Here is an 18,903-nt window from a genome sequence, read left to right as displayed (position 1 = left end):
AAAAAAAAAAACCAAAAAAAAAAAAAAGAAGTTTGTAGTCGGTTTGGGAAGGAGGGTCAGGGAACTGTTAAATCATATCAGACAGTGTAGTTTTCTCATTGTGTAGCAAGACTGGAGATAGCATTTGACGTTGGAACTCCTGACCTAAAACGACTTAAAAGTTGATTAGCTAAGTGAAGAAGAAGATGAAAGGCTTTCAAGGCAGAAGATGATGCCATGAGGAAATGCTCAAAGACAAGGATGGTGTGAAGGGACTGGAGCCAGTCAGTTATGAATAGCTTGTCATTTGTTGTGTGAGGTGAGGTGGGTGTGAATTGTGATGAGCTTTGTTGGTGTTTCTGCACCAGCAGTGTCCTGGCTGAACCCACAGCTAGAGGTGGCCCAGAATGCAGACGTTTTGGGCTTTTGAGCTAGCTTGCTTGCTTTCTTTCTCTTTCTTTTTTTTTTTTTCTTTGAGACAGGGTTTCACTATGTAGTTCAGGTTGGTCTTGAACTCACTGTGTAGCCCAAGCTGGCCTCGAACTTTGCAAGGACCCTCCTGCCTCAGCCTCCAGAGTGCTCCAATTACAGGCGTGCACCACCATGCCCTGCTTGAGTTTTTTTTCTTTTTGAGATGAGATCTCATTATATTGCCCAGGCTGCTGTGGAATTCCTATGGTCAAGTTACCCTCCTCAATAGCTGGGGCTACTTGTGTGTGTGATTGTGCCTGGCTTTGTAGATATTGTGGTTTTAAGGGGATCAGGAGCAGTTTCTGACTTCTCTTCTCTTTGTACTCTTTCCTAACGTGGATCTGCCTGAAAATATATACTCCGCGTGTCGTGTTGGTTCTCCACTCCCACCCTGTTCACAGTTGACCTTTACCTGCCTACTAAAGAAAACAGGCTGGGAGGGAGGCTTACTGTAGTTTTGTAGTAAGTTGTGAAATGAAATGGTATCAGTCCTTTGGTTTTGTTGTATTTGAAATGTTTTCTAATTTTCATTGTACAGATACTGTACATAAATTGTTACATGTATCCTGAATTGTATTTATGTTTTTAAAAATACACGATGCAATTACTCAGAAGTCCATATTTTCACTATACCAGGAATAATATTCTTTCCTCAAACTTAGGCTGAGAGTAAAAGAAATTTACAGGGCCAGGGATTTAGCTCCATGGTTCTGCTACCTGCCTTGCAAGTGCAAGGTTCTGAGTTTGATCTCTGGTACCAAACTCCCCTCCTCCGTCCCCCAGCAAAGAAAAGTAAGTAGAAGTATTTACATTCTTATATAAATTTTTAGTTGGAAAATTCTTTTACTTTTCTTTTTTTTTTTTTTTGGTACCAAGGATTGAACTTGGGACCTTGCTCTTGCAAGCAGGCAGTGGAACCACTGGCCTACATCCCTGGCCCTTCTTTTGTCTTTTTTTTTTTGGTACCAAGGATTGAACTTGGGCCCTTGCTCTTGCAAGCAGGCAGTGGAACCACTGGACTACATCCCTGGCCCTTCTTTTGTCTTTTTTTTTTTTGGTACTGGGGATCAAACTCAAGTCCTTGTGCTTGCCAGGAAGGCACCGGAACCACTGAGCTAAATCCCTGGCCCTTTTTTGTGTGTGTGTTTTTGAGACATGGTCTCACTATATAGTTCAGACTGTCCTTGAACTCACTATGTAGCCCGGGCTGGCCTGGGACTCTTGGGAATTCTCCTGCCTCAGCCTCCTGAGTGCTGGGAGTATAGGCATGCACCACCATGCCTGGCTTTACTGTTTTAAGCAGGAAGTGAGCAGAGAATCTTTTGAAGGTAGTGCTCTAGAACAGTGATTCATACGGTGCTATACCAGCAGCATCTGTGACACATGGAAACTTGTTAGAAAGGCAGATTGGTGACTCCACCTTAAACCTTCTGAACAAGAAACTCTGGAAATGGAACAGAGGATCCTGTTCGTAAGCTCTCCAGGGAATTGTGGTTCATGGTAAAGTTGCTTCACACCAAAATGAGCAGTGGAAATACAATTGGAACCGTGTATATAATTTATCATGTATTAATAGCCCTCTTTTTAAAAAGCTTTTTTTTTTCTTTCATTGCTGGATATCAAACCTGGGGGCTCATGTGTGCTGGGCAAGTGTCCCAAAGCCCACACTTGTACAGGTGCAGCTGAGCTGTTTACCTCAATGTACCTGAATTATTGTTTCGACATGTGACCACTCTAGAATTGTGATACTTGGCATTTTTTTCTTTTGTGTGTGTTGAGTCTTTCAAATTCATTATGTATTTTATACTCAAGAAGTCACACAGGTCTTGATTCTACCCAAGTTGTTTTCGTTATTTCTTTTATAGGACTTTCCCCATGCTAAACAGCTGTTTGCTGCTTGTTTAGAGTTGGTAACAGAGTTCTCACCGAAACTCCGTCAGGTCATGCTGAATGAGATGTTACTTTTGGATATTCACACGCATGAAGCCGGGGTGGGGCAGTCAGGAGAGAGACCCCCTTCCGACCTCATCAGCAGGGTGCGAGGATACCTGGAAATGAGGCTTCCTGGTAAGGCTGGTTCCTGAAGCGCAGGTCAGATACTCAGCGCTTAAGTAGTTGGGGAAAGATTCCAAAAAAAGACTTACTTGACTTTTTATTATGTATAAACATTTATTTGGCTTTTTACAAAACATCAATAAAAAAGTTATTTGGGGCTGGAGATTTAGCTCAGTAACACTGTGCCTGCCTCGTAAGCATAAAATCCCTGGTACTATAAAAACAAAAAAACAAAGCCAAGTTATTTTTCTCCTGAAATATAATTTGGCAGTGGAGTTCACCTGAGATCATTGGAGAAAACTGTTTATTTCCTAGGGTTTCCGTTACAAAGTGCCACAGACTGAGTGACTTAAGTTTATCTCACAGTTCCGGAAGCTGGACATGTGAAATCAGATATGCCAGGCCTTGCTCCCATAGCCTCTAGACACAGACCTCCCTTGCCTTTTCCATGCTTTTGGTCTCTGGTATTCCTCGGCTTGTAGCTGCAGTACGGCAATCTCTGTCTTCATCTTCACAAGCCATTCTGTGTCCCTGTGTGTGTGTGCGCGCTCATGTGTATGTGTTTCTTCTACACTTGATCTTAGCCAAAAGGCCAAGGAGAAGCGATGTACGTGTTTCTTTTAGAAAGATACCAGGCACTGGTGTAGGGTCTTTCCTGCACCAGTAAGATCTTATCTCGCTAATTACCTCTGCAGAGACCATATTCCCTTTTTCCAAGTAAGCTCACATTCTGAAGTTCCAGGTTCCCATAAAGTTTTGTGGGACGGTTCAACCCTATAACCCCCTCCCCCAATCTTTTCTTTTTGTGACAGGGTCTTGCTATATTAATCACTGTCTTTGGGTATAAGAGTTGAAGAGTTATTTCCTCTCTCCTGGCAAATGTCCTCAGACTGTCAGTGGCCAGGAATTCATCTGTGACTTCTTTCCAATGGTAAAATATTTTACTACAAAGGGTAGAGCCTATAAACTGTCATCTGTGTTGTATAGAAATATTCAATAAAGCAGTTTCTTAATTTCGTAGGTTTAATTTATTTATTTTTTCCCATTGCGTTTATTGGTACATTTTAGGTATACAGTACAGTTACATGCATCATTGGGATCTTGTACCTTTACATGACAGGTCTTGGTTCTCATTTACTCCCCCTTACCCCTGCCCTCCCTTCACCCCCTCCTATTTTCCCCATTTACAAACACTTTATTTCCATTTTTTCATTTTCTCATATTTTTTCCTTTTCCCTTATTACCTTTCCCCTACCCTTCCCACTTTCCCAACACCTTTAGCCCTTTTCTTTCAATTTCACATTGTCAATTTCGTAGGCTTTAAATGTATTTGGAGGAATTAAGTCATACTATATACATTTAATACTATAAGTGAGAAAATGTAAAGTAGGTCTGGGTAATATAGACAGGTTGAGGAATACAGGTCCTCTAGAAAAGAGAGCTGGATGTCCTTGTTAAGTCTTATCATTGTTTGTGAGGAGTCACTGTGTTCTTTTCCTGAAGTATATTAAAACCTGAAATTCCACCTGAGCCACAAAAATTCACAACACATTATGATGTCTTTAATATTTATTTCAAAGGAAACATTCAGAACACTTCGAGGGACTTTTTAAAATTCTGGTACGGTAGATATTTTTGAAATGAGCCGGGCGTGGTGGCGCACGCCTGTAATCCCAGCACTCAGGAGACTGAGGCAGGAGGATGGCTGGGAGTTCAAAACAGTCTGGGCTACATAGTGAGTTCCAGGCCAGTCTCAACTACATAGTGAGACCCTGTCTCAAAAAAACAAAAACAAACAAAAAAAAGATATTTTTGGAATGAAAAATGAGTTGTGGACACTGGGTGTGGTGATGCACGCCTGTAATCCCAGCGCTCTGGAGGCTGAGGCAGGAGGATCACTGTGAGTTCGAGACCAGCCTTGGCTACATAGTGAGTTCCTAGGTCTATCTCAACTACATAGTGAGACCCTGTCTCAAAAAAAAAAAAAAAATGAGTTGTGTTACATTTTAATGAGAAAAGTTATTGAAAGGGATAAATATATTAACAGATTTATTATAATTTTATATAGTTCTTGGCTTACATATCCTAAAAGTTTATGCGATACCATTCTGTACTTATATTTTGGTGTGATTTTTGTTTGCCTATTTGAATTGTAAGTTTCTACAGAACAAGTATCAGCTCTTAGATGTCCCAGGAATAATTCTGTTGATTAATAGTGGGGGCCATGGTCATCTATTGTTGGGAAATGCTAAACTTTCTACATAAGAGAATAAAATGTATGTTTCATCTGTAGCTTTTATTTTTTATTCAGTTGAAATCTGAGCAGATGTTTGTTTTGTTCTCATTTTAATGTTATGGTGAATCCAGCTTTTTTTTTTTTTGGCATTTTAGATATTCCTCTTCGTCAAGTTGTAGCTGAGGAGTGTGTTGCTTTTATGTTAAACTGGAGAGAAAATGAATATCTTACACTGCAAGTTCCTGCATTTTTGCTTCAGAATAATCCATATGTAAAGGTAATTAATGTTTAATCTAAAGTTGTTATTATAATGATATTATTGTACGTGTTTAGGTTTATACTACTTTGGGAACTTGTTTAATTTCTATAATATAGTGTAAGGTAAGACAACTGTTTGGTAATTCAGGGGCCAGGGATTTAGCTCAGTGGTTCTGCCTCCTGCCTTGCAAGTGCCAGGGCCAGGAGTTCGATCCCCGGTACCAAAAAGAAAAAAAAAAATTCAGGTACTTTACCTTCTCTAATATTTCTAATAGCTAATAATTCTGGAAGATATAAATGCAGACCGTACTTCAGTAGAATCATAAGATACTGAGAGGTACTTAAATTTCCTGGCTTTTATTGCTACTATATGATCAAGCTCTAGACTATCAGGGATGACTTCTATTTTCCTTTTGAGCATCTTACTGGTTTTTTTAGAACCTGTTTACCTCTCCTAAGTTTGATATATTTGAATCTAATGAATTAATAATTTTGCTCTCAGTTGTATCTGCATGAAAGCATTCAGTAAAAATTTACATAGTTATCTTAATTTTTTTTTTTTTACTTCTGGTTGACTTTTTTTTTTTTTTAAGTAGTGTATGTTTGCAATACATAATGATTCACTTTGGGTAACTGCTCCATGACACATCTTGATTCTTTTTATATCCTCTTTCCCTTCCTTCATCTCTTGGTTCCCTTCCCCTTTGCAAAAGATCTGTCTCCCTGATTCCTGTTATCTTTCATTTTGCTTAGTCTTCTTAATTGTCCTCTGTAACCTAGAATGTTTCTGAAAGCAGAAAACATCAAAACTAAAGAGACACTAGAGGTTTTTTTCCTGTTATCTTTTATTGTTAATATTATATATGCCCTGCATTAGTAGTAGGCTTTCTCCTTTTATGGGCTTGTTGTTGAAAAGCAAAAATAGAAATTTTAGTGATTAGCATTTTTATGTCCTCACCTTATACATTTTTTTAGCTTACTGATTCTTTCTCCTCGTGTTAGCTGATCTGCCCTCAACTTGTCTTTAAATATATAGTACTTTTTTTCTTTTTTCTTTTGGTGGTACGGGAGATTCATCCAGAGCATTTGCACTGAACCACATCTCCAGCCCTTTTAGCTCTGTATTTTTCTTCAGTTTGAGACAAGGTCTTTCTGAGTCACTGAGTTGTTTGCGTTGGGCTCAAATTTGCCATCTTTCTGCCTCAGCCTTCCAGAGTGCTGGCACCATAGGTGTGTGCCACACACCTGACTTGTATTTCTTTAAATATGTGCTTATCTGGGGTCTCTTGTAAGACTGGCATTTTTACATTTTCTTTGATTGTTTCTTCCTCCTTATTTTGTGTGTGTCCATTTAAGAACTGAGCTTACTTAATTTTAATCCTTTGAAGATTTTTTGACTTCTGCAGGCTTTTTTCTTTACAGTTGTTCATAAAATTAATTGTTGTACTTGAATTACCCTTTCTTGGTGGAGTTTCAGACATTGAATCAGAGTGAACTTTTTGAGATGTTCATAATATCTAAGGTATTCATCTGATTATGCCAAATAGCCTCTCCTTAAACTTTAATAAACTTTCAGAGAACCATTTTGTTAGAAGATTATCATTTCCACTTAGAATTGTAGCTTACTGCTTGGTGTTAAGACAGTATAATAGCTGTTATTTTGATTTTTCTGTTCGAAATTTTTTATAACAAGCAAAGGAAAAAATAACACATTTTAAGAAATGGTGACACAGTTTATTTGAAAAATTAAAAATGAAGAGTGAGGGAGAAACTGGCTCTGCGCAGTAAGAGGAAAAAGCCAGATACCCTGAGAAAGCCACCATAGCCAAAAAGGAACGGTTTCACCTTTGCTAATCCTATTCCCTCCTTAAAGAAGCCACCAGAAGCAGGGGGGTTCCCATAAAAAACTTTCTAGGTCCAGTTTGGGTAGGAACTGGAGTTCCCTGATGAGCTTGAAATTAAATTTGCTACTGTGCCCTCTAAAAGAGAAATTATATATAAAATTTAATGAGAGCAAGGAGAAAGGGGAGAGAGAACGGGATGCTGAATTTGATAGAAATCTGATATTTTTCCTCTGTGTTTCGGTCCTTTTCTCTGCATTTGGATCTCCCACTCTTATTTTTGGATTGTACCTGTTTCTTAGTTCCTTAAGATGGCTTTTAATCAAATTGGCCACTGTCTATGATCATGATCTGTCTTTTCTTAGTGCTGCTTCATCTTGTGGTAGTCCTGTCTGTCTTGTTGCTCTTTTCCTTAGAGAAAAGTTGCTTTAAAGACTAGAGTGTTGTTTGGCCTTGGGTTCAATCTTCAGCGCCAAAAACAAGAGGAAAAAAAAAAAGAGAGAGAAATTGTTCTAAATCTTGTTCTCTTGTTCTGCCAGCTTCAATTTCCTTATTTTTCCTTACTTTAAAAATCAGTTGGCTAGGCGTGGTGGCACATGCCTGTAATCCCAGTCCTCGGGAAGCTGAGGCGGGAGGATCGCTGTGAGTTTGAGACCAGCCTGGGCTACATAGTGAGTTCCAGGTCAGTCTCACTGACCCTGTGTCATAATAAACAAACAAACAAAAAAGTTGATTTGTGTGTGTCTGTATAATCTGAGCAATATTTTTGTTTAATATATATTTGAGAGGGTCTCACTAAGTCTAAACTGGGTTTGAACTCACTATATAGCCCAGCCTGATCTTGAACTCATGGTTATCCTCCTGCCTCAGCCTCCTGAATGCTGGGATACAGGTGTGCACCACCACACCTGGCTCTTTAAGCAGTATATTAATTTCATCTCTGCACTTTGACTATAGTAAACGTTGCATATGATTTCATTATGGATATTTTAAAAAGAAATGCTATGCACACTGAACACTTTTTTTCACTTAATCAATCACGTACCTCTGCATTGTCTGTTTTGTTCTCAGTAGCCTCTGTTTGTTTTTGCTCTTATGAGATTGTACTGTGATTGTTCAGAAATGATAACTTATACATGGTAGAACCAGAGGCTGCTCTTCCTCAGACAGATTCCCATCTGTCAGCAGCGAACCCTAAATTCCCCAGAGGTTGTGTTGAATGCACAGCACAAAATCACTGCTTGGTGTGTTTGGGCAGTTACCGCCTTTTCCCTAGTGTGCCCCTAATCACAGGACTGTCGTATCTCATGTAGAACATACAATCTTTTCTGTGTTTGTTTTTTTTTCATGTTATAGCTTGGACAGCTTTTAGCAGCTACATGCAAAGAACTGCCAGGCCCCAAAGAGAGTAGACGGACTGCTAAAGACCTTTGGGAAGTTGTCGTTCAGATCTGTAGTGTGTCTAATCAGCACAAACGAGGAAATGATGGCAGAATTAGTTTAATAAAGCAGAGGGAATCTACATTAGGTATAATGTATCGGTATGTACTGGTATATTTCTACAAGTTTTAAGTTTAAAAATATTTTTCATCCTGTTTCAAACTGTACTATTTTAAGAGCATCTGCTGTTATCTTCTACACTTGTATCATAAAGATGGGTAATCTTACGAATTTTATGGTGATCCTTGCTGATGGACCTGTATCTATGGCCACCTTTATTCTGTTTCTTTAAAAAGATCATCAGTAATTTAATCCAGCAAACTGGAATTCAAAATTAATAGTGTCCAAAAAAACCCAGCAAAATCAACAGTGTCTAATGTATAGTGCTGAACAATTCACGTGATTAAAACAGGAAATTTATTTGGTGGTTATGACAGTAGAATGTACTCCTTTCCATATGTGCAGAGTTGGTGGGTTAGGACCAACCTAACCTTACCCTGTAATTTCTGTTCTCGGTCTCATTTTTTTAATATCCGATATTAAATGTGTTTAAAAAATTTTTTGTTTTTGTAGGAGTGAACTCCTTTCTTTTATCAAAAAATTACGGGTGAGTTTTATTACAATTGATTTCACTACTGTTGCTGGTTTTTGTAGAATGTCCAGAAGTATTGTGTGCTTCACATGCTTATCAGAGGACTGAGTGACCTGTTAATGTGCTAATCTTCAGTAACCCTTATCGAGGAGAGGATAATCTGAATGGAGAATTTATTTTGTATTTATCATATTTTCATAAAATAGAACAGGTGTTTTCTAAATTGTAAAGAAGTCTTTATAATAGGGCTAGATGTGTGACAACTGGCTTTTACATTTTCATGGTGTGATTCATACTGTGTGTTTAATGGTTATCCCGTGTTTTATACTTTAAGTGCTATTTTAAGGAGTGAAAAAGTCAGTTTTAGGGAAGTAGCTGCAGCATTAGTGGGACAGAGATCGCAGTCATCTGAGCAGGGATGCAGCTCAGTGGGGCGCCCTCTTCGTGTGTGAGGCCCTGGGCTTGTCCACACAGAGGAGGTGAGCCTGGAGTCACCACAAGGCAGGCATTCACATTGGTAGTGCTTTTGTAAGGTGTACTGATTTTTATTCATGAGATTGAAAATGATGTTGATCTTTAGTGTGTTCTAAAGTACATGCTAAATTCCAAAAGGGTAAGGGTCTTTTGTTTTTGGGGTTTTTTTTTTTTTTGTACTGGAGATCAAACTCAGGACCTTGCACTTGCAAGGCAGGCAGCAGTACCACTGAGCTAAATCCCTAGCCAGCAAGGGTCTTTTGAAAGAAAATACTTGGTATCTTTGAGATTGACAGAAGAAATTATTTTTTAATATGTGTATGTGTGTATGTGTATAATTTAAAGATTGTGTTTTCTTATAGGAGCCATTGGTTTTGACTATTATTTTATCACTTTTTGTGAAACTGCACAATGTTCGGGTTAGTATTTTGTAATTTCTTTCTTTTTTTTTCCAGCTTTGAGTTTATTGGTACATTTTAGGGATACAGTACGTTTACATTCATTGTTGGGATCTTGTACCTCTACATGACAAGTCTTGGTTCTCATTTTTTCCCCCTGTCCCTGCCCTCCCTTCACCCCCTCCTCCCCTCCCCATCTACAAGCACTTTATTTCCATCTTTTCATTATCTCACATTTTTTTCTTTTCCCTTATTACCCTTCCCCTACCCATCCCACCTTCCCTACACCTTTATCTCCTTTCTTCCCATTTCTAAATAGTATTTTGTAATTTCATTTTAAAAATTTCAGAGAAATTTCTTCATAAGTCACCTTTTTTGTTGTTTTTGTTTTTGTTTTTAAAGGAAGATATTGTGAATGATATCACAGCTGAACACATTTCTATTTGGCCATCTTCCATTCCGAAGTAAGTAGAAGTATGGTTCATATTTTATTAAATTAGTTATATATTTAGAAACTATCCTAACTGGCATAGAGAACCTTAGTTGACTTAATTAAGGTCACAAATCTGTTAAGGTTCTCTAGACAACTTTGTTTCTGACTTAGAGTAATTGTCTTCATAAAACTAGTTACATCAGCACACAGTAAGAGCAGAAGAACTTAAGTGTCTCTGATTAGCTGTAAGAATGGAATTGGAAAATCAATTACCTATTTGTCATTTCATAGTTCCTTGAATTCTTTGTGGGACTCTTGGTGTGTTTTTTGTTTTGTTTTGTTTTTTGGTCCTGGGGATCGAACTTGGGACCTTGTGCTTGCGAGGCAGGCCCCAGAACCAGTGAACTAAATCCCTGGCCATGTATGTATGTATGTATGTATGTATGTATGTATGTATGTATGTATGTATTTATTTATTTGCGGGCCAGGGATTTAGCTCAGTGGTTCTGCTGCCTGCCTTACAAGCACAAGGACCTGAGATTGATCCCTGGTACCAAAACAAAAAAATGATATTTATTTGCAGTACCGGGGATCGAACTCAGGATCTTACGCTTGTGAGGCAGATGCAATGTCACTGAGTAAATCCCCGGCCCTGTAGGACTCTTGTAACACTGACGTTCTCAAGCTTTCCCAGCACTTCTTTAATTACTTGAAGAAAGCTTCCCTCTTACTTCCATCACCTGAGAATCTCAGAAGACAGGGTAAATTTTTTAAGTACTGGGGATTGAACTCAGGACCTTGAGCTTGCAAGGCAGGCACACTGCCACTGAGCTAAGTTCCTGGCCCTTTTTATTTTTAAGACAGGATGTTGCTATATAGGGTAGGGTGATCTTGAACTCTGAACTTGCTGGGTAGCCCAGGCTGACCTTGAATTTGTGACCCTCCTGCCTCAGCCTCGAGTGCTCTGATTACAGATGTGCACCAGATCATTTTTTTTCTTGTTTTTCCTTTTACAGTACTTGGGCTTGCACCCTGGGCCTGCCTTAATACAGAGCTACATTCCCAACCCTTTTTTATTTTGAGAGAGAGTCTCACTAAGTTGTTTGAACTTGCAGTTCTCCTGCTTTAGTTTATTGCCAAGTGAATCGTAACCGTTCTGTAGTAGTTTTTTTTTTTTTTTTTTTTTTTTTTTTTGAGAGAGGTTTCACTGTGCAGTTCAGTCTGGCCTTGAACTCACTACTTATTCCAGGCTGGTCTTGAGCTCAGTGATCCTCCTGCCTCAGCCTCCCGAGTGCTGGGATTATAGGTATGTGCCACCACTCCTGGCTTGGGTAGTTTTGTTTTGTACCAGGGATTGAATTCAGGGCTTTCTCACTGAACCGTATTTCCAGACCTGTGGGGTTTTTTGTACAAGGTATTAAACACAGGACCTTGCACTTGCCAGGCAGACACTGTGCTGCTGAACCACATTGCCAACCCTAGGGTAGTTTTTCTTAGGGAAGAAAAACATAGTAATAACAGTAATTTTCTGGAAGAAAGGACTTACATTTTATTTTGTTTTTATACATAGCAACTTTTCATATAGGTGATCCCTCCCGCCTAATCTTTATACTTTGTAACTAAATGGCAGGTCCTAACTTTATTTATTTATTTTGGGTACCAGACATTGAACTGAGGGCCTCCCACTTGCCTGGCAAGCACTGTGCCACTGAACTACATTCCTGGCCCTGTCTTTATTTTGTCTTTCTTAGTTTCTTTAAAGAAGAGAGTTTAGAAGGCAGGGAAGCAGGCAGTGCAATGAGTCGGCGATTTGCTTCCAGCTTCGGTGTAGAGACTGGAAGCAGCTGTATCTCACGTAGGGGTTTGGAGAGTCGGGGTACTGCTGGCCTCTGCTCACTAAGGCTTATTCCCAGAGGAGTGAGTACCTGCTTATGAGGAAAGTGCGTGAGCACCGCACTCTGCCTGCAGCCTCCATCACAATGTGCTTCTGCTTTCGTTTCCTTTGGACACCGGTGTCCCTTCGTAGCTCAGGATGGCCTTGAACTTGATACGTAGCCCAAGCTGGCCTCAGACCCTCCGGAGTGCTGGAATTATAGGCGCATGCCGCTATGCCTATCTTCTACTTTTTGTATAAGCTTTCATGTTAAATAATACAAAAATCAGGTGGAGAAAATGAAAAATGTTGTGTCGTTTAGTTTTGTTTTTGTGCTGATGATCAATCCAGGGCTTTGTGCATGCTAGGCGAGCGTTCTCCCTCCGAGGTACGGCCCCGTTCCTAATTTTGCCATTTTAGTGGGTGGCTTTACTGACTGTGTTTATTGCCTCTCTGGCCCAGATTTAGACTGTAATGATTGATTTACAGTTTATCTTTATAAATGAGGCAAAAGAATGATTGATATCATAGGGCCTCTGAGCTGTACCTCTCCGCTTCGTAGGCCTGTGATCCTGGGGAGAGTTCTTTCTGTGCCAAGGTCCTCATCTCTAAAATGTCTATAAGAACAGTACTTACTCCAGAATCGTGAGGATTAAATATGTTACGTTTTCCAGGTGAGGTCCTTAAAATAAGGTCTGCACACAGCGGGCTTGTTATCTTCATGATGACAATACTTTATTTTCTCTGGGTCAATTTACATTAAAGTTTGACTAAATGTTTGACCAGAAAGAGTATGTCCTGAACAGAGGTCTTTATTGAATTCTAAGAATAATGAGAGTGGCACTGGATTAGCTATTACTATTTTATCTTATTTATTTATTTATTTAGGTACCGGGGATCTGGTCCTTGGGCTTGCAAAGCAGGTGACGAAACCACTGAGCTAAATCCCCGGCCCCTAGCTATTACTATTTTAAAACATACTGGCACATAGGTAGAATTCCTAGGCTTAACATTTTGCAGATGTCTATAATACGTAATATAAAGCAGTTTAACTCATTTAGTTGTAATTAAATGATTGGTACTTGCAATTCCTTTCTCATTGTGCTGAGCACAGGCATGAGTTATGGTGAAATCTAACCCCCAGGGCAGTGGAAGTAGTTTTCCACGTTCACCTTGTCACTTGACCCCCAGAGGGGCCGCACCAAAAGCCCATGCGTGGAGGGCAGATGAGCTGTCACCTGGCTGCTGCCTGGCTTTTGTCCTCAGTTCCATCTTCAGGTTCCACACCTCGGGCTCTACACGGTCCCCGGCCCAGGGGAGCTGGCCCTGTGCCCTGCCCTGATTTGGTCTCCTGCTCCCCAAAGCACAGACGAGCCAGACTGGCCACATCTACCCGAGTCCGTCCTCAGGGCCAGCGGAACTTTCGGCCCAGGAGTCAGGACTCTTGCAAGAAACCACAGATAGATTTAAAGTCACATAGAAGTATTGTTAATCTTCAACCCGTTACTTTTTATAGCTTTTTCTAGATACCAGAACTTAGAAAACATTTGAGGAAATGTTGAGTCTTTCTTTTGTTGCCTGTACATTAATGGTAATAGAAGGTGAGAGTTTTTATATTCCTAGCCACAGAAATTTTGGTTGACCTTTTTTATATGTTTTCAATAAATGCATGTATGGGATTTGAAACTGACTTTAATAGAGATTAATGTTGAGTATCTTTCTTTTAGCCTCCAGTCTGTGGACTTTGAAGCTGTAGCAATCACAGTGAAAGAGCTAGTTCGTTACACGCTCAGTATAAATCCAAACAACCATTCCTGGTTAATTATTCAGGCAGACATTTATTTTGGTAAGTGAGATGTTTGGTTGCTTGGCGTATCATTTTTATAGCCCTCCTGGAAGTGAAAGTAAATATGATACACATTTTATTAAACTTTATTATGTTTTTAATTACTCATCTTTCTTGCTAAGAGTGCAAAACTGAATTTTCTTTTGGTGTAGAACCTTTGCTTCAGATGTTTGTAATACTTTTTTTAGTTTTTTTTCTTTGGTACTGGGGATTGAACTCGGGTCCTTGTGCTTGCGAAGCAGGTGGCAGAACCACTGAGCTAAATCCCTAGCCCAGTTTGTAGTACTTTTAAAAAGTAAAATAGTATTTTTTTTCTTCTTTTTGGTACAGGGGATTGAACTTGGGACCTTGCACTACTCATTTGTAGTGCAGGCTGGCCCTGAACCCATTGTGTAGCTCAGGCTGGCCTCGCACTCTTGGCAATCCTCCTGCCTCTGCCTTTTGAGTGCTGGAATTACAGGCATGAGCCACCATGCCTGGCTAAAATTGCTGTTTAGAATTGTTAATGATTTGTATCTTTGAAAATGGATTCCTAATCTCCCTCCCACCACCAGTTTAATATGACAGGATTTTTCAACTTGGTAGGAAATTTCCAATATTTCTTTTACCATTCAGATGAAATAAAATTTCTGACTGGTATCAATTCAAGGTCAGTTTTATAGTGTTTTGTGTGTGTGTGTGTGTGTGTGTGTGTGTGTGTGTGTGTGTGTGTTTTACTGGGTCAAACCCAGGGGGCACTCTACCACTGAACTACATCCCAGCCTCATTCATTGATGGTGATGATGATGATGTTGTTGATGTTGTTGATGTTTTGAGGCAGGGAGGGCCTTGCTGTATAGTTTAGGCTGGCCTTGAACTCACTATATACCCTGGGCTGGTCTCACACTCACAGCAGTCCTCCTCCCTGAGTGCTACAGGCATGCGTCCCACACCCTGCTTTTTAAAATTTAAGACAGAGTCTAGCTAAGTTGCCCAGGTAGGACTTGAACACGTGATCTTCTTCGTGGCCTCCCAGAATGCTGGAATTATAGGCATGTACAGCTGCACCTGGCTTTAGGAGTTGATTTTTCTTTCTTTCTTCTAAGAAAATTGAAAATGTAAAAGTAAAGGAAATAGTGTCGTGAACTCCACGTATCTACCATTTGGATTTTACAGTAAAGTCCTGGCCAGTCCCATTTCCTCTGTGCTCTTTCCTACATTATTCCTTTCTCCTTCGGGTTATTCGGAAGCAAATAATGGCTGCTTCTTTTTCTCACTGAGTTTATTGGTACTTTTTAAGTATTCAGTGCAGTCTTTATCATTCAGATTTTGTACCTTTACATGACAGATCTTGGTCTCATTTTTTCCCTTGTCCCTGCCCTCCCTTCACCCCCGCATTTACAAACACTGTGTTTCCATTTTTTTGTTTTCTCATATTTTTTTCTTTTCCCTTATTTCCTTTCCCCTACCCTTCCTCCTTCCCCTACACCTTTAGCTCTTTTCTTCCTATTTCACATTGTCAGTTATACAATTTAGAACTTATTTATTTATACTTTTAGGTTTTCACACCAGAGAAACTATTTGGTATTTACATGTGTGTCCTCTTTTACTTAAGAGCATGGCCTCAATATGCATCCATTTTCCTATGAATGACTAGTTTCTCTCTTTTTGTTTTTTTGAGACAGGGTCTCACTCTATAGTTGAGACTGACCTGGAACTTACTATGTAGCCCTGGCTGGTCTTGAACTCACAGCACAGTGATGGTACTGCCTCAGCCTCCCAAGTGCTGGGATTAAGGCATGTGCCACTATGCCCAGCAAATGATGGCTGATTTTTATTGTTCATTTTTATCCCAATCCCTAAAAGAATGTATCACCAAACCTTCATATATACTTGCAGAATGGATATACTGATTCTGAACTAGCCAGAAAATTGGGATATAGTTCTAGTTTGGACATGTGGGAAATAAGTACTCCCTGATACTAAATTCTATACTGTTAAATTTGGTGAAAAATCTGAGTTAAATTTTTTTGCCCAGTTTTAGGAGACAATCTGTTTTACCACTTTTTATATATGACTGAAAGAAATCAGTTTTTCTCGGTGTTGTCCTGAAACAGTATAAAGTTTTATTATGGTTTGAATCTTGTTTTGCCAATTCATGAAGTTATACTTGACTCTTCAAAGAAGAACCCATTTCTTCTAACTCTTAGATTTAATGACATTAGTTTACCTGTTTTCTATTTCAGCAACAAATCAGTATTCAGCTGCCCTTCATTATTACCTCCAGGCAGGCGCTGTCTGTTCCGATTTCTTTAATAAGGCTGTGCCCCCTGATGTTTATACTGACCAGGTAAATTGTTTTGTGGGTTTGCTTTCTTTTTGTCTACCTTTACATGCTTTTCTTCTGCCCCCTTCCCTTTTCAGTTTTTATTAGTACATGTTTGCAGTATTCACATTCTGCATGGGAAGTTGGTACATGGCCATATCTTTTTTTTTTTTTTTTTTTTTTTTTTTTTTTCCATGTCTTTCCTTTCCCTTCCATTTCTTGGTTCCCTTCCCATTTGCAAAAGATCCATCTCCCTAGTTCCCGTTATCTTTTATTTCTTCATTTTGCTCTTTATATTTTGCGTTTCTCTTTAAGTGAATTTCAGCACCCAAGATGACAGTTCTAGATCAGATTGTGCTCTATATTTCTCATGCTTGTATTTTTAATGCCTGTTGGTGCTTTGATTTCTCCAAACCTGACATTAGGATTTTTTACTTTACTAGGTTCCCCTTCTAATAAATTCATCTGCCCTTTCAAGAAACAAAAGAAAAACCACACAATTTAAAAATACCATGAGCCAGGCATGGTGGCACACACATGTAATCCCAGCACTTGGGAGGCTGAGGCAGGAGGATCACTGTGAGCTTGAGACCAGCCTGGGCTACATAGTGAGTTCCAGGTCAGTCTCAACTATTTAGTGAGACTCTGCCTCAAAAAACCAAATGAAAAAATAAATACCATGGGCTGGGGATTTAGCTCAGTGATTCCACTACCTGCTTCACAAGTACAAAGTCCTGAGTTCATTCCCCAGTACCAAAAAAAAAGAATATAAATTAAAAATACCACACATTTCTTTTGAAAGGAGCAAGCCCAAACCCTGAGCACCACCCTTTTCCCTATTCTTTTTTTCTCAATTCTCAAATCTTTTTTTTTGGTACTGGGGATCGCACTCGGGACCTTCTGCTTGTGAGGCAGGCAGAGGAACCACTGAGCTAAAGCCCCGGCCCTCTCAGATTATTTTTTTTCTGTCTTCTGAATCTCCAGCTTTCCTCCCTACCGCGTGTGTGCATATGTATTTGTGTGCGTGCGTGTGTGTGTGTGTGTGTGTGTGTGTGTAAGGCAAGCAGCATGATGTGTTTTGATATTTGATTGCAAGTCAGAGAAATCCATCACCTTCCACTTACCCTTTCTTTGTGTGTGATTGGAGCACCTAAAATTAATTAGGAGATTTTGTAGTATACAATTTTTTTTGAGACAGCCCCACTGCCTAGCCAAGGCTGGCCTCAAACTCATGGTAGTCGGCCTCCCTCAGCCTCTCCAGTGCTGAGATCACAGGTGTAGCTCTCGTGCAGTATTGTGTGTGTGTGTGTGTATTGAGCCCAAGGCCTTGCCCGTGCTAAGCACACGTTTTACCTCTGAGCCACATCCCAGCCCCACAGTAGATTGTCACCTGTATTCCCTGTGCTGAATATTAGATCGCTAGCTTATTCCACCTAATTGCAAATTTTTGCCCTTTGATTTCTTTGCTCCATTTCTTCCCACTCCCATTTCTGGCTTAGAATTTGGTTCATTTTTCTTTTAAAATGCCTTGATATTTCCTCTGATTTAGGCCACCAGTATAACTTAGCAAATGACATTTTTCAAAACTTAGAATAAATAGCTTTTGAAGTAAGATTTTAGTGTTTTGTTTTGGTGCCAGGGATTGAACTTGGTACCTTGCGTTTTCAAGGCAGGCGGCGGCACCACTGGGCTAAGTCTCCGGCCCCAGCAAATGGTGGAAAGTTCCTGCCAAGTTCCCATACACTGCAGTCTTCCTCACTGTTACCGCTTCCCTTCTCTTCCCTCCCACACCAGAGCAGTACATTTGTTAAAATTAGTATTAACTAGATTTTTAAAATTATTATAATTTTGTTTTGTAGGTGATAAAACGAATGATAAAGTGTTGTTCTTTGCTGAATTGCCACACACAGGTTAGTTAATAATTTAATATATTGGCTTATTTTCATTTGTGTTAGGAATAGTATAGAAAACACTAGACTGGGAAATAACTTCTTTATCCGAATTACTTAAATTAATGGTGTTCAAGAGTCTGGCATATTCTTTAAATTTATTTTAGTAGTTTGTAGAATTTTGACTAAAATGAAAGTATAAAGTAGAAAACATTGACCTTTGAACCTCCAAATGGAAAAGAGTCATTCTTAGGTTTTCTTATACTTAACATTATATATATTTCCATTAGTCACTGGGATATGTGAATAAAACCCCACTGAGATAGTGCTTCACCCCCACTAGGATGGCTGATGTCAGAGACATCTAATAACTGCTCTTGGTAAAGGTGTAGAGGAATTAGGGCCTTCCTCCACAGGTCAGGGTATACAGTGGTACAGCCTTTGGAAAAGAGTTGTCAGTTCCTCAGAAAGCTTTGGAATTACTGTACGACCTAACAGTTCCGAGGTAAATACCCACGAGAATTGAAAACATACGTCCACAGAAATGGTTGTGCATGTTCCTGAAAAGAGCATGCACAGTAGCCAAAAAGTAGGACAGTCACCGTGTCCACCAGCTGATGAATGGCTACTAAAATGTGGTGTATCCATACAGTATTTTACTCCAAGTACAGATGAAATATGGATACACCTTGAAAGATGACTAAGAAAGACAAAGCCACACATATGTCCACAATAAGCAAATTTCTAGACTGGTTTACAGGCAGATAAATTCACAGGCTTCAGAGAAGTAATAAGAGTTACTGCTGATGAGTA

General features: G+C 39.5%; 1 protein-coding gene across 1 annotated transcript in view; it reads left to right on the top strand.

Moving 5' to 3' along the window:
• Ints8 (integrator complex subunit 8) overlaps positions 1-18,903 on the top strand; it is a 57,597-nt gene that overhangs the window by 33,823 nt on the left and 4,871 nt on the right. The window contains exons 16-24 of the mRNA XM_010619600.2: positions 2,316-2,517; positions 4,897-5,018; positions 8,197-8,381; positions 8,854-8,887; positions 9,709-9,765; positions 10,147-10,208; positions 13,778-13,896; positions 16,122-16,225; positions 18,061-18,111. Coding sequence (XP_010617902.1) covers positions 2,316-2,517; positions 4,897-5,018; positions 8,197-8,381; positions 8,854-8,887; positions 9,709-9,765; positions 10,147-10,208; positions 13,778-13,896; positions 16,122-16,225; positions 18,061-18,111 — 936 coding nt within the window. The remainder of the gene's footprint in view (positions 1-2,315; positions 2,518-4,896; positions 5,019-8,196; positions 8,382-8,853; positions 8,888-9,708; positions 9,766-10,146; positions 10,209-13,777; positions 13,897-16,121; positions 16,226-18,060; positions 18,112-18,903) is intronic.

This window comes from Fukomys damarensis, unplaced genomic scaffold, assembly GCF_012274545.1.
Source record: "Fukomys damarensis isolate Sample0158 unplaced genomic scaffold, DMR_v1.0_HiC HiC_scaffold_5, whole genome shotgun sequence".
In the NCBI taxonomy this organism is placed as follows: domain Eukaryota; kingdom Metazoa; phylum Chordata; class Mammalia; order Rodentia; family Bathyergidae; genus Fukomys; species Fukomys damarensis.
This window is presented reverse-complemented; position numbering and strand designations above follow the sequence as displayed.